A 14321-nucleotide genomic window follows, 5' to 3' on the forward strand; every position below is an offset into this window, starting at 1 on the left:
TGTCCATCTCTCAATTCTATCTCTCGATTGGTCTCTCTTCTGTTTTGGTCTCTATCTGCTTTTCTAATCTTTCCCATCTGTGAATCACCATCTCACTCTGGTTCCTTCTTGTGCTCACTGTCTCGACTCCTTTCTCCGACATTCAGATTGTTTCCCACTTAGCTCTTTTCATGTCTTTCAGTGTATCCCCATGACTTTTCCTTTCTATACTGTCATACTGAATCCCTTCCTTTTTTCCATTCCCTTCCTCCTCCATCTCTCCTTCATTACAACCTGTTACATCAATTCATGGTCAGGGAAGCAGGATGTGGAACAGTTTACACAGCACTTTCCCTCTCCACCAGCTGGAAAGGCAAAGCCCACTGGTCCTTGGCCCCACTGGCCTGCAGGGAATCGACACACATCCCATGTTACACCCATACCCTGTGACCTGAACAATCTGATGTCTGAGAATTGTTCCTGCCCACAGCAGGAGGCTGCCCAGGTGAGCCATGGAATGTCCCTGGTGACCAGGACAAGGGCCAGGAGGAAGAACTCCAAGAGGAGTTTTCAGCAGGGCTTGTTGCTGTCTCCCAGCATCTTGTCTGGTCCATCCAATCCATCTCCTGCTGCTTGCTGGAAGTCACGAGGTCTGCCCTGACTGGCTTATTCCTCTTTATTTCTGCCTATAAAAAGAGGCCAAGGGCCCAGGGGAATCCTCACCTAAATGCTCATAATCCGTCAAGAACAGCTGCTGGGAATTCCTTGCTGGAGTGTGAAGCACAGGCTTGGTCAGGGGAGCTGCAGCTCATGGCATAGCAGTGGGGACATGGAGATGCTTTCTGGTGCTCAGGTCCTTGTGGTTAAAGCCCAGTCAGCTGCTGGGTGTTACAGGCACTCCCTCACTGCCCCCTTGCCCTGGTGGGATGGGAAAAAGGCTAGAACTGACAGGCTGAGATCCCCATCCTTCCCTCCACACCCACCCATGCCAGCCTCTCCATTCCACCTGCTGCATCTCTGCAGGGTTCCTGCTTTCCTGCAGAAACAGAGTTTGTGCTGACACACAGTTTGTGTCATTGCCCAGGGTTCCCAGCCAGCCAATGCCTTCTGTCATTTCTTGGCCAGCCCCACCCCGAGATGTCTCACCCTCACTCACTGCTCCCTCTGCACAAACCTTTGGGCAGCTCCAAGAGGCAGCTTGCTGACAGGGCAGGGGCTCTCCCGCCATGGTTCCCTGCTGTTTCTTTGTGGCCATGCTGGCCCCTCTGGGTAAGTGAACTCAACCCAGCCCTGAGCACCTCCACTCATCCCGCTGCTGCTCTCCCAGCTGTGGAGCCACTTCCTGGCACTGCTTCATCCTGCAGAGCTTTCTGCATGGAGGATCAGCAGGGAATGTGGGGGCAATGGGAATGCCTGAATCTTCTGCAATGGCCATCTATTTGTCATTCTTTGTGCAGCCTGTAGATGGTTCCTGGTTTTGGACACAAACAGCCGAGGAATGCACCTTGCCTTTTGAGGAGAGATTGGAAATTCACCTGCTGATCTGAAGAGCAGTCCCATGCCTGGAACTGCTCCATTGGCTGCCCAATCCCTTCTCACCATTTCCCTACCAACTCACAGTGCCTAGGTGAGTTTCTTCTCAGTTTTTACCTCTTCCTCACTACTCCTACTTTTCCTTTCCAGTGTTAGCCCTGGAACAGTCTCCAGACATGGTGATCAAAGAAGGCGAATCCGTGAATCTGGAATGCTCTGAGAAGAAATCCTCTAACAGAGCTATGTACTGGTACCTGCTGCCTTCAGAGAAGAATTCCAGCCTGACCCAGCTGGTTTATGCATATGAAGGTGCCAATGCAGTGGTGGAGAAGGGTTTTGAGAGCCATTTCAAGAGCAGCAATATAAAAGGAGACAGTATCACCCTCTCAATAGAACACGCCTTTCTCAATGATTCTGGCACATACTACTGTGCTGAGAGTGAACACAGTGGTGAGACTGCTGAGGGAGCTGAGCACAAACCACTCCCTGCACAAACAGGACCTGCTTTCCATTTGTGGCTGCTGCATGAGGCAGGGTGATCACTTCTCACTCCTTAGCTGCTCTGCTTCCTGGCCTTGCCTTCCTCCTCTTCTCAGATGCTGACACTTTATTTGTCCATCATTGTCTCCTTGCCATTCCAGGCCTCCTTTAACATGTAAGTCTTTCTTGAACTAAACTTGCTTCTGTCAGCTCTTCTTCTTCTCTCTGTCTCCCTTCCCTTCCCTAGCTTTTTCTTTCTGTCTTCAATCTGCACTCCATTGTCTACCTCTTACTTAACTCCAGTGAACCCAGCTCACACTTCTAACTGTGAAATGGAAGGAGTGCTTGTGTGGGAAGTTCTTGCTGCACCTGTGCATGAAGGCAAGGCCTGGCAGGTGTGGCAGTAGCCAGCACCGTGTGGCAGCTGCCCACATGCTCCTCTGTTCCAGCGCCTTGTCTGTGGTTGTTCTGTGGTCAAGGAATAGGAACAGCAGAGCACAAGCCTGTGCTTGCTCTGGTAAAGTGTTCAGTGGATCCCTAAGTCCTTCATGTAGAGTTGTGTCTGGGGCAGGATCCACCTGCCTTCCATCAGTTTATCCACATAATATCGTTCAGCTTTACGAAAAACATTCTAGAGTTACTATATGTGTTCACAAGCTCTGCAGCTAATAGAGATTTCCAAGAGGTTACAGTGTTCTGTTCATCTGTGATTCTGGTGATGGTGTAGAGGGTCTCCTCATGAACGTCACTGATAACACCAAATTAGGAAGAATTCCTGATAGCCCACAGTTCTGCGCAACCCCTCAGATGGTCCTTGACAGGTGTGAGGAATGCGCAGAAAGGAGCATCCTGAAAATCAGCAAAGGGAAATGCAGGATTTAACGTGAGTGGAAAAATAACCTGCTGTACTGGCACAGGCTGGGGGCTGACCTGCTGGGGAGCAGCACTTCAGAGAAGGTCCTGGGGGTCCTGTTGGACAAGAAGTTCCCCATGGTCCAGCAATGTGTCCTGGTGGCCAAGAAGCCAGAGTTGTGCTGGGATGCATCAGGAAGGGCATTGCCAGCAGGGCAAGGTAGGTGGATCCAGGTTATTCACTGTGAGACCAAGCACAAGGACAGGAGGCCAAGGGCAGAAAGTGATGCACAGGATGTTCCAACTGAATCTAAGGTCAGAGCTTTGCACTGTGATAGACTGTTTCCCTGTAAGAAACTGCCAAAGAAATTGTGGAGTCTATTGGGAGATATCCCAGAACCATCTGGTTACAATTGTGTGCCACGTGCTCTGGGATGACTCTGCTTGATCAGGGAGGTTGGAGCAGGGACCCCCTGAGGTCCCTTCTTAGAGGGTTTGTCCTGGTTTAGAGCAAATTTGGGAGAGAATCCCAAAAGGGGCTCCAGTAGGACAGCAAATTCAATTGTCCCCTACCCCCAACCAGTCCGGTAGAAAATACCTCCTTGGAGAAAAGTGGAAAAAACCTGTTTATTATACAATAAAACCTTAACAATATTACAAAATAAAACCCCTTGCTGCTCCAAAAGTGATGACAAACTGAGAAAGTCCTCTCCCAGGGTTGCAGCTCAGCTCACTCAGTCTCTGATCAGCCCCTCAGGCACTGGAAATGCCGCGGCCCAGGCCCGGCCCGGTGGGCCCAGGTGTGAGCTGCCGGTGCCCTGCTGGTGTTCAGGCCAGAGCAGCTTTGAACAGCTCCAGAGAAAATGGGAAAAAACCCACTGGCCAGGGAACTTCTCTGCCTCAGCTAGCTGAACTAACTAAAGACAAAAAAGACCTCGGTCCCACAGACAACACAGTCCAGAGCAGGAATGTGGAGGAGGGACAGCAGTGCCTAGAAAATAAAAACTGTGCACTTCTCCTCTCCCACCTTCACTCTCTGCAACAAGACTTAAAGGGGCAAAACTTATTATTCAGCATAACAGAATGAGAAGATTGGGGATAAAAGCATCATATAGTCAACACAGGACACTGGCCCATCCCATGATTCTGTCCTTCATGACACACACCCGTGCATAGCACAGGCCTGCTCAGGGCACTCCAGGTGCTTCCCAACCTGCACATTCCCATGCTAACCTCCAAACTTCCCAGAGCCTAAACACAGGGCCCCACACAGCAGCCATGCCTGTTCAACATCACTGACTCCTCAAATCCTGTGTCTTCTGCAAGGCTCCCCATGCACTGCCCTGCCCTCTGCTCACCCCAGGCAACTGGAGACCCTTGGCATGGACACATCAGGCACAGCCTCCTCTCTGCTGGAGTGCTGCTGCTGCTGCTGCTGGTGCTGGCAGGATTTGGGGCTCCTACAAAGCAACCCAATATCTTTCCTTTTTTCTGCAACTTCTGTAGAGGAATCTGGGGTCTTCCCAGATTCTTCTCAAGGCAGCCTGGGGAAATGAATGCAATGGGACACACTCAGAGCTGCAGCAGAGGATTTGGGAGGAGCTGCAGGCATTGCTGCTCTCCTCTGCTGACAGGACACAGGGGAACATCTTCACTGCAAAGCCCTTCAGAGCCCTGGGCACTGGCATCACTCCATGTCCTGTATGGGCCAGTCTCACCCTGCTGTGCACACAGCCCAGCACGGATGGGCAGAGGCTGTGCCAGAGCTCTGTGCCCAAACTCAGGGCACACAAACTACGAGTGTCCCTTCCTGCCTACAGGGATTTCCCACAGCCTTGGGCAGGTGAGCCAGGCTGGGTGGACACAGAGAGCAGAGGACATGGTTTTCTCCAGCTTTGTCCATTTGTGTCCTGGTACTCTTGTGCAGACTGCTGCAATAAAGAGGCAAGAATTGTATCTGTTCTTCTCTGGCACAGAGAAGGTCAGGGTGTATCAGCACATCCTGTGGGGCACACCCTTCTCCTCAGAAATCTCTCTGAGAAAATCGCTTCCAGAGTAACGGGACTAGGAACAACCATTTAGCTGTGCAGATACAGCATGCCCTACTCAATGACACAGGCACATATTTCTGTGCTGAACAAGATCCACAGTGAGTCAAAGGCTGGTGCAGCACAGCACAAACCTTTCCAGGCAAACAGGGATCTGCCACCAGCACACACTGAGCCCTCTGCTTGAGAGAGCCCCGTTTTCTTAGTTGGCCTCCAGGTGTTCAGAAAAGAGACTGTGTTTCTGTTGGCCATCTGTCTGTATTTAGCATGGTCTATATCTGCTTTTCTGATCTTTCCTATCTCCGAATCACCTTCTGACTCTGTTTTCTTCTTGTCCTCACTACCTCCACTCATTTCTTTGCCATTCTCAGACTGATTCTCACTTTCTTCCTTCTGCGTCTCTCTGTGTCCCTTTCCTTTCCTTTCTGTTCCGTTACACCTATTCTTTTCCTATTTTCTATTCCATTCCCTATCCATCTCTCCTTTAAATCTGTTTGGTATGTCAACTTATGGTTTGAAAACCAGGATGTGGAATAGTTCATACAGCCCATTCCTTCTCCAGAATCTCAAAATACTTGGCCCTCTAATCGTTGGCCCTACTGGTCTGAAAGGGAAGGGCACACAGCTGTGCAGCTGGGACCCCATGTTACATCACTAGCTTGGGGCCTGAGCACTGCAATGTAATCCAATCTTCCCAGTATCCCAGGAGTGTAGGCAAAGAGTCCCAGGCAGCAGCAGATACTCATGGCTACAACACTCCCTGACCTTTCCTTCCTGCCCTCCTGCTACTTTCATTTCCTGTCTTCCTTTTAGTGTTCATTCTTAAATGGACTTTTGCCTTTTTATCTTCCTTCCTTCTCTCCTGCTCTTTTCGTTACTTTCCTCCCTTTATGGCTCATGTTCTTGCTTCCCTCCCAGCTCTAAATCTTGTCTTTCTGCACTTTTTTGCCTTCCTTCCTCACTTCCCTCCTTCCTCTGTCCTGACCTTTTCATCTTGGGATTTGGGACACCACAGCCTGGTTCTGGGACTCTGCAAGCACAAAACACGACGTCCCAATTAGCCTCCTGGCAAGGACCAACTGTTCAACATGGCAGATCCAAATACTCTACTGCAATGCCCTGCCCTCTCCTGGTCTCCTGACCCTCAACATCCTCATCCCTCTTCCATTCCTCAGGCGGGGATATAAGCAGGCCCAAACAAATGATGCCATACTGGAGCTGGTAGTGTTCCAAGAGAAAGAGGATGAATTTCAGAATCACTTCAAGAACTGTTGAAATATTGGCTAATAATTTTCCTGCTCAAAAAGAACAGAAATGATGTTCTGCTTCAGAAACAAGAGCATGTGACTGACTGAAATAATCCTGATGATGAGTCTGCAAGGTGTTCCAAGACCCTGTCAATTGACAGGCACTACAAATAATAAGTATTTTCTCCTAACTGGTGTTCACTGCCACTGTGCCCCATATAAGAGCTTTTGGAAGTTTCCGGCAAAATCATGCACAAAGTAGGGGTGTCTGAAAGTTTTTATTGATTTCTCATAATTTTTGCTAATCCAGACCCAAAAGAACCGAAATGATGAGGAAAAAATACAGGTCACGCCAAACAAGCATCTCAGTTGGAGGCAATGGTGGACTGGATCCAGGAGACGTAGTTGCAAACCTTGGTGTAAACTCCGGGATGGCCTCGCTGGGCACATCCATAACCCCAGGAGACAATGCCCTGGAGCTGTCCATTGCAGACCACGGGACCGCCGGAATCTCCCTGTGCACACAAAGGGTATGGATATTCAGCAAATGGCATCAGCCTGAGCAATGAGCCAGAGATCCCTGAGACCACTGACCCTGGAGGAAGCCCTGCCGGGCGTACTCTGCACAAAGTTCTACCAGGGCTGTTCCTGATTCACACTCTCCACCTGATGCTACCGTGCCTGACTTGAGCTCCAAGGGCACCACAACTAAGGGTGAGTCAGCTGCCTGCTTTTGCTGGATGCGGTACTTGGCAAACCTTCAGGACATGTGTGCCTGAAGCCTCTGCTGTCATTCAGAAACTCAGATTTACCAGTGCAGTGAGTATAGCTGACTCTGTAATGTGGAGGCCTCTTCAGCTAGGAAAAGGTGGGAGAGAAACGACTGGGTGAGGAGAGGCAGATGAGTTACCTGGCAGGAGTCTTTTCCTCCCTCCACGTATCCGACACACATCATGTTCTTGGTAATTTGCCCAGGGTAGGAATCAGAGCACTGCTGGTCAGTGAGGACAGGAGCCTTCAGGCACTGCAGCTCATCCGGGTAGTTAGCTGCAAAGAAATAGGGAGAGATGATTGCTGGCATTGCTGAGTCCTTTTCAGAGCTCAGGCAAGATCTTAGCAGAAAAGCAAATGCTGGACACCCTGTTCTAGCAGCCATTCTGCTCCTGTCCACAGTAAGCACAGCATGGGTCCCTTCTGTAGAGATGGAACAAATTCCACCCATGGGCCCAAAATTCTACACTGCAGCCACCTTAACTTTTCTGGTACCTGGAAGTTCATCAGTTGGCAAAGGTGGGGCCACTCTTGTGATACATGCACTGGAAGAAACCTGAGCCTCAGGAAAACCATCCTCTCCTCTGGTGCAGGTTCAATGGAATACACACCACTGGCCATGCACATCTCTGACCATGGGTGTGAGAGAACAGGGATCTCTGGTAGGAATTCAAGTTCCACAGTCCCAGACTTCACCCTTACTCTCAGAGAACTGACAACTCTGTTGACATTAACTGTGCAGTCCCTACACTGACGCATCACTCCAAAAAGCTGTCCCACAGCACTTCCCTGTGTTTTAGCCTGTCCTGTTGGGGGTTAATGGCCAGGACCTAAAGACTGTCCTAGGCCCCCAGGGGTCTGTAGGCTCCCCCAGAGTACTCACAGCCACTGCTGAGAGTGTTGCCCCAGCCGGAGATCAGGCAGGTGGTGCCGGCGGCCACGCAGCTGGTAGGCAGAGCAATGGCCTGGATAGCTTTGCTGAGCTTGGCTGGGCTGGCCAGCTTGATGAGCATGATGTCGTTGTCCAGGGTGTAGGAGCTGTAGCCAGAGTGCCGGATGACTTTAGCAGAGTTGATAAACTGCTGTGTGGATTCAGTGAGCCCCAGGTTGTGTTTCCCCAGCTGCACTTGGATGCGACTGGAAAACAGAAGGCACAGCGTGTCCTTTACTGCTAGGGGCAGGTTGAGAGAAACCTCCCTGTCACTGAGTGCACTCGCTCCAACACCACTGCCACAGAAGCCTTCTGGGGCAGAGCATCTTTCTTGTCCTGCAGGGAGCCCTGGGAATCCACACTGAGATCTTAACTCGCTCCATGCGTGGGTGGTGAATTTCTGCAGGTCTGTAAATACCTGGCAGCAGTTGAATACAGAGCAGCACTAGATACAGATATTCTGGGACAAGGCAAACGGCTCCAGCCGAACCTTGATCCTCTTCCTGTTCTCCAGGAAGAATGCTTTAGCAAGATTCATGTAATTGATAGGAAATCAAAGCCCAGACCTCTCTGCTTGATTATCTCATTGTTATATCAGAAAATGCTCTGCATTCACAGGAACGTTTGCATAAGTGGAAAACCCCTCAGGATGCCTCGGCCTGGCTTCCTGAATGATCCACCCATCCCTTGGCTGTCTCTGATGAGAATGGAGGCACTTACATATTTCTATCTCATAGCTCAGAATGCCAGCTAGAAGTGAACTGGAAGACAGAAGTAGGTTCTAGAAGGATGTAATTTTTTGACTCACGATTTGTAGCAGTGAGCAGCTGACACGACCCACTGGCTGCTGATGAGGGAACCTCCACAGAAGTGATATCCAGAATTCAGGGACACCTGATAGGGCACAGAGTTCTGTGCGCAGGTGTAGCCTCCCACAATCTTGTCATCATCGTCTTCAGCAACAGTGGGGAAGGCAACTGGGGGACAAGAAGTGCCATGTGTCAACAGCTGGCCTAAAGTAATGTGGTCTGTAATCTGCCCTGTGGCTGCCTGTCTGAAGCCCCTCACTTGCAGGCTCCCCTTCTATGGACACTCAGGGCAGCGCTGGTGGGCAGGTCTAAGGCACATGCATTTGCTTGTGCAAACAAAGACGAGGATCAGACTTACACAGGTGCCTCACGTATCTGCAAGTAAAGCCCTGCTGGCTACTCCCTGAGGGAGCACAGGGACACAAAAATGTTCTGGTTGGATCAGATCATGGGTGTGTCTTTCCCTGAATCCCATCAACTGAGACAGTCAAGTGATGACTGAGGGAAAAAGTAAAAACTACTGTGCAGTGACATCTTCTTGGAGCACCCACCAAGGGTCCAAAATTTTGCAGTTGCTTTAGGACTTCTCGGTCCAGAGCTATTTCCTGTGCACTCCTGAGTCCCGAAGGAGGAGGCATCCTTTTCTGAAGCTGTGGCCACATCTCCATAGCTGGGTCAGGAACCCCTATGAAGGTGTTCATTCTCCAGCTTGTGGCACAAGGCATTATGAGTTGACAGAAGATGGAACCTGCAGGGCTCTGACTTGTGCAAGTCAAAACTGACTTGGCTTTCCCACAACAGGCTACCTTGCAGTTTTCATTTAGAAAATCAGCTTCCCATTAAATGGCAGAAATAGAAATAAAAGATATACTCACCAGCCACCCCAATAAATGCGAGAAGCAGCAGGCACTTCATGGTCTCGATTTGACCTCAAACCCAGACTGGCTGACTGGACGTGGCAGCTGCTAGAAATACGTTTTTGGTGATGGTCTTATCTCTAGTCCAAGGTTTTCTCCAGACAAAAAGTACACAGTGGAAAATTTAAAGGTCCAAATGTGGGAATTAACAGGCATTGGTAGAATGTACAAATGTCATACACGTTAATCATAAACCTCTGCTAAGACAGAGAGCTATTCTAATTTTTCCGTAAGGTAGCCTTCAATCCAAAAATACCTTTTGGCTTTGGAAGACGTGTAGTTGTTTGTCTGTCTCATTCTTATACACAGCACCTGTACAACAGGAATAACAACTCTCAAACCTCTTTCAAATTCCACTGTGCTGATGGTATCTTTCTTAAAAATGCATGGTTTTACCCAAAGTTGCATAGTTTAGATAGCAGACACAAAGATACATTGCATTTATTTGGGAAAAAAAACCAAAAAAATTCCAGCAAACCCAGTGGTTAACTTTGTTAAATTTATTTTAGCAAATTCCGTTTCTTGAATAATATGTGCTTGTATCATATGCAATACAGTGTTTTCCTAAATCAAATTCCTCCATTGTAATTTCAAAAGGGAGGATAGAAAAACGATCCTGTGCCCCTCCTCGTTTCCCAAGTCAAATAGGTCAAATGTGGGAATGCTCAGCATCTCCCTTTTCTAATTTCTCTCTCCTAACCTGTAATAAAATGTCTGCCTATGTACTGAACCATGCTTTTCTTCATCTTTGGAATGTTCTACAGACTCATTTTTGCCATATAAGAATTTCAGTACAATTCTGATGTTTATGAGTGTAATGTAGATGAGCAATAATGCTGCAAACACAAATAGTGAGATCTTCTGAAATCCCTCTCTGCAGGAGTGGGATTTCTGTCATGATGCAAAGCTTTCTAAAGCTTAATGCTTTGCTGAATAATCATGTTCATTCTCCAAGCAGCTGCAAACAACATCATGTTAGCTCCTGAAAGACAAAGGCTTCTCTCCCGAGACATTAAAGAGAAGCCATATGTTTGGAAATGCTGGAATAGTTTGAGACACTAAATAAGAATACTCTTCCTCTCCATTTCTTGATTCAAATTTTGTAGACCCTGGAGGACTGATACGCACAGTGTCACGATCCAGAGAGAAATTTGTGGCAGTGGTCACAAGGGTTGCAGGATGAAGAGAGAGACGAGAATATTGACCTCATGTTCAGAAGGCTTGCTTTATTATTTTATGATATATATTACATTATGACTATACCAAAAAGAATAGAAGGAAAAGTCCTCAGAAGGCTAGCTAAGCTAAGAATAGAAAAGAATGAATAACAAAGGTCTGTGTCCCAGCAGAGAGTGAGACCCAGCTCTGCCGTGCGTGGTCAGTAAATCCAAACATCAACCTGAGACCAATCACAGATCCACCTGTTGCATTCCACAGCAGCAGATAACCATTGTTTACATTTTGTAGCAATGTAAACAATTTCTGAGGCCACAGCTACTCAGAAGGGAGAAAAATCCTAAAGAAAGGATTTTAATGAAAAGATGTCTGTGACATGTCAGCTTTTTAATTTAATTTAATGAAAAAGAAAAGTGTTTGTAATTTTCCCTGCTGTGCACATGCAGCGGAAAGAACAAACACTTAACAGGTTACCTGTTGCCAATCAAACCCTCACTCAAGTACTGGTGTGGAATGAACAGGGGATTTCTTCACCTGTAGAACATACAATTCTATCAAATCACCAAAACAATTTTACAATATAAGAAAAGGCAAAAACAATGCAAAGAAAGTTCAAGTCCAAACAGCTGAGTTTCAAGAAAAAAGTCCGTGGACTGAAGATGTTCCTCTTTGACATCTTTGCAACTCCCTTTTGGTCCTGAAACAGGCTTGCTGCAGAAAAGTCCATCAATAGCTATCAAAAGCCATTGACAGTCATCAAACAATTTCAAACAATTTGAGACAACTTCTGGAATGTCCTGGCCACAGCCCTTTATTGAACAACTTTGGGCTGAAGGTAATTTTTGGCCCTTCAATGCTCCAGAGCTGCTGCCAGCTATTTCAACTCTTTGTATTTAATTTAATTTTTTGGAGTTTTTATTTGTTAGAGAAAAGAGCAGCAGCAGAGCAGCCAAAGAGAGGCCCTGGGGGGCCCTGGTCAATGTGGAAGGATCAGGAACCCCAGATCTGGCCCACAGAAAGGCGGGCCAGGACCAGTAGGGGGAAACAAAACCCCCAACCCATCAAGAAGCCGGGCAGTGGCCCTGGCCCATTGACCCGAGCCCAACAGCCCAGCTCTGCATTCCCACAGCCTGGCCCCACACTGCCAATCGAATGGTGACCAAACGCTTCTTTTCCCCAAAATTACCAAGGCATGCCAGCAGCAGAGGAATAGAAGCCTTCCCCAGAAATCCCATCTTGGGTCTGGGGATGTTTTTTCCCCACAGCAAACAAGCCATTATCGCTTCCTGCTGTGCCCTCTGCCTCTGCAAAGCAAATGCAACAGGTGTGTCTCCCATCTGCCTCACGGCACCATCCCCTCCGGGCTAGGGACCAAAGGCAGAACTTTGGGGACCCACCTGCCCCTTTCCGCTGGGGTGCAAGAGGGGCGGCAAAGATGGCAACCTCCAAGGGACAGCAATTGACCAGACAACCCCCAACCTGCTGAGAATGCTGATTTTGAATGCAGGCAGACGGGCTGCACCCACAGTCAGCTGGCGAGCCCTGCCTCCACGGAAGTGGAGTTTTTTCCCAGTTTTTTCCTCATTCTCATTGCTCCTACTTTTCTTTCCAGTGTTAGCCCTGGAACAGTCTCCAGACATGGTGATCAAGGAAGGACAATCCGTGAATCTGGAATGCTCCGAGAAGAAATCCTCCAACAGAGCTATGTACTGGTACCTGCTGCCTTCAGAGAAGAAGGGAGGGAAGCGAGGCTCCACTTAGCGTGTTCCCATTTTGGGCTCCTGGGTGCAAGAGAGATATGGAGCTCCTGGAGAATGCCCAGGACAGGAGATGAAAGGTGAGTAGTAGAGTGGAGCATCTCTTTAGAGAACAAAGGCTGAGGGAGGTGGGGCTGTTCTGCCTTGAGAAGAAACAACCAAGTGGCCACCTCATCAATGTCTACATGTATCTGAAGACAGGGTTCATAGAGGCGGATGCACGTACTTCACTTTGATGCCAAGCACGAAGACAAGTGGTAAGACACAGAAAATGATGCACAGGAAATTTCACTTGAATCTATGGTAAAAGCTCTGCACAGTTGAAGAATGTGCACCTGAGCAGACTGCCCAAAGAAGTTATGGAGCCTCTCTCTCTGGAGATACTCCAGAATCAGCTGGATACTGTGTGCTTAATGCTTTGGGTTGACTCTGCTTGAGCAGAGAGTTTGGAGCAGTGACCCCCCTGAGGTCCCTTCTTAGCTGGCTGTTCTAGGGTGATGTTATGATGCTTCTGTCCTCAGCTGTCTTTTCTGTTTATGCTGGATATTATGTTCTGTGCCTTCAAGACTGGCTCTGAAGAGTGGAGGTTTTTTTTGTCATCAGCCTGCTCCCCCAAAGCTGATGGGACACAGAGACAGGGCCGTACCTAGTGCAGGGTTTGCTTTTTGCTTTGCTCTCGCTCTTCCTTCTTCTTTGCTTCTGCTTTGCTCTTGCTTTTGCTTCTCCTCATTAGTCAGTTTAGCTAAGCAGTCAGAATTTTTCCCTGGACAGTTTTTCTCTTTCCTTTATGGAACCACTGGAGCCTGCTCTTGACTAGCAGCTGGGAACACCGAGAGTTTCCACCTTGTGGCTGCTGCAGCAGCCCCAGCACCGGAGGGACTGAGAACGGAGTGGCCGACCCCAAGAGAGACTTTCTGAACTTCTCAATTTTTTTCACAGTAGTGAAAGAGTGGTGTCATCTGGTATTGGTCATCTTCAGTGCTGGGAGGTGCTGTGCCTCTTAAATAAAATAAGGATTCTAAAGCATCCTTACCAAACCGGTGGGGGAGGGGACAAGTGGGTTTGTTTCTGGAGGGACTCACTTTGGAGGCTTTAATTTGCCCTAAACGAGGACAGTTGCCCATCCCATAATTCTGTCCTGCATGACACACACCCGTGCACAGCACAGGCCTGCTCAGGGCACTCCAGGTGCTTCCCAACCTGCACATTCCCATGCTAACCTCCAAACTTCCCAGAGCCTAAACACAGGGCCCCACACAGCAGCCATGCCTGTTCAACATCACTGACTCCTCAAATCCTGTGTCTTCTGCAAGGCTCCCCATGCACTGCCCTGCCCTCTGCTCACCCCAGGCAACTGGAGACCCTTGGCATGGACACATCAGGCACAGCCTCCTCTCTGCTGGAGTGCTGCTGCTGCTGCTGGTGCTGGCAGGATTTGGGGCTCCTACAAAGCAACCCAATCTCTTTCCTTTTTTCTGCAACTTCTGTAGAGGAATCTGGGGTCTTCCCAGATTCTTCTCTAGGCAGCCTGGGGAAATGAATGCAATGGGACACACTCAGAGCTGCAGCAGAGGATTTGGGAGAAGCTGCAGGCATCGCTGCTCTCCTCTGCTGACAGGACACAGGGGAACATCTTCACTGCAAAGCCCTTCAGAGCCCTGGGCACTGGCATCACTCCATGTCCTGTATGGGCCAGCCTCACCCTGCTGTGCACACAGCCCAGCACGGATGGGCAGAGGCTGTGCCAGAGCTCTGTGCCCAAACTCAGGGCACACAAACTACGAGCGTCCCTTCCTGCCTACAGGGATTGTCCACTGCCTT

At 48.9% G+C, this 14321-nt stretch overlaps 1 protein-coding gene across 1 annotated transcript; it reads right to left on the minus strand.

Moving 5' to 3' along the window:
- Positions 1-6416: 6416 nt before the first annotated feature.
- LOC135442537 (trypsin-like) lies at positions 6417-9605 on the minus strand. The gene is made up of 5 exons (XM_064702433.1): positions 9526-9605; positions 8650-8818; positions 7794-8047; positions 7050-7186; positions 6417-6654 (listed from the first exon to the last, which is right to left on the minus strand). Exons 1-5 carry the CDS (start codon positions 9563-9565, stop codon positions 6505-6507), a joined length of 750 nt encoding a protein of 249 aa, XP_064558503.1. The 5' UTR covers positions 9566-9605; the 3' UTR covers positions 6417-6504.
- Positions 9606-14321: the final 4716 nt, after the last annotated feature.

This window comes from Zonotrichia leucophrys, chromosome 1, assembly GCF_028769735.1.
Source record: "Zonotrichia leucophrys gambelii isolate GWCS_2022_RI chromosome 1, RI_Zleu_2.0, whole genome shotgun sequence".
Taxonomy (NCBI): Eukaryota; Metazoa; Chordata; class Aves; order Passeriformes; family Passerellidae; genus Zonotrichia; species Zonotrichia leucophrys.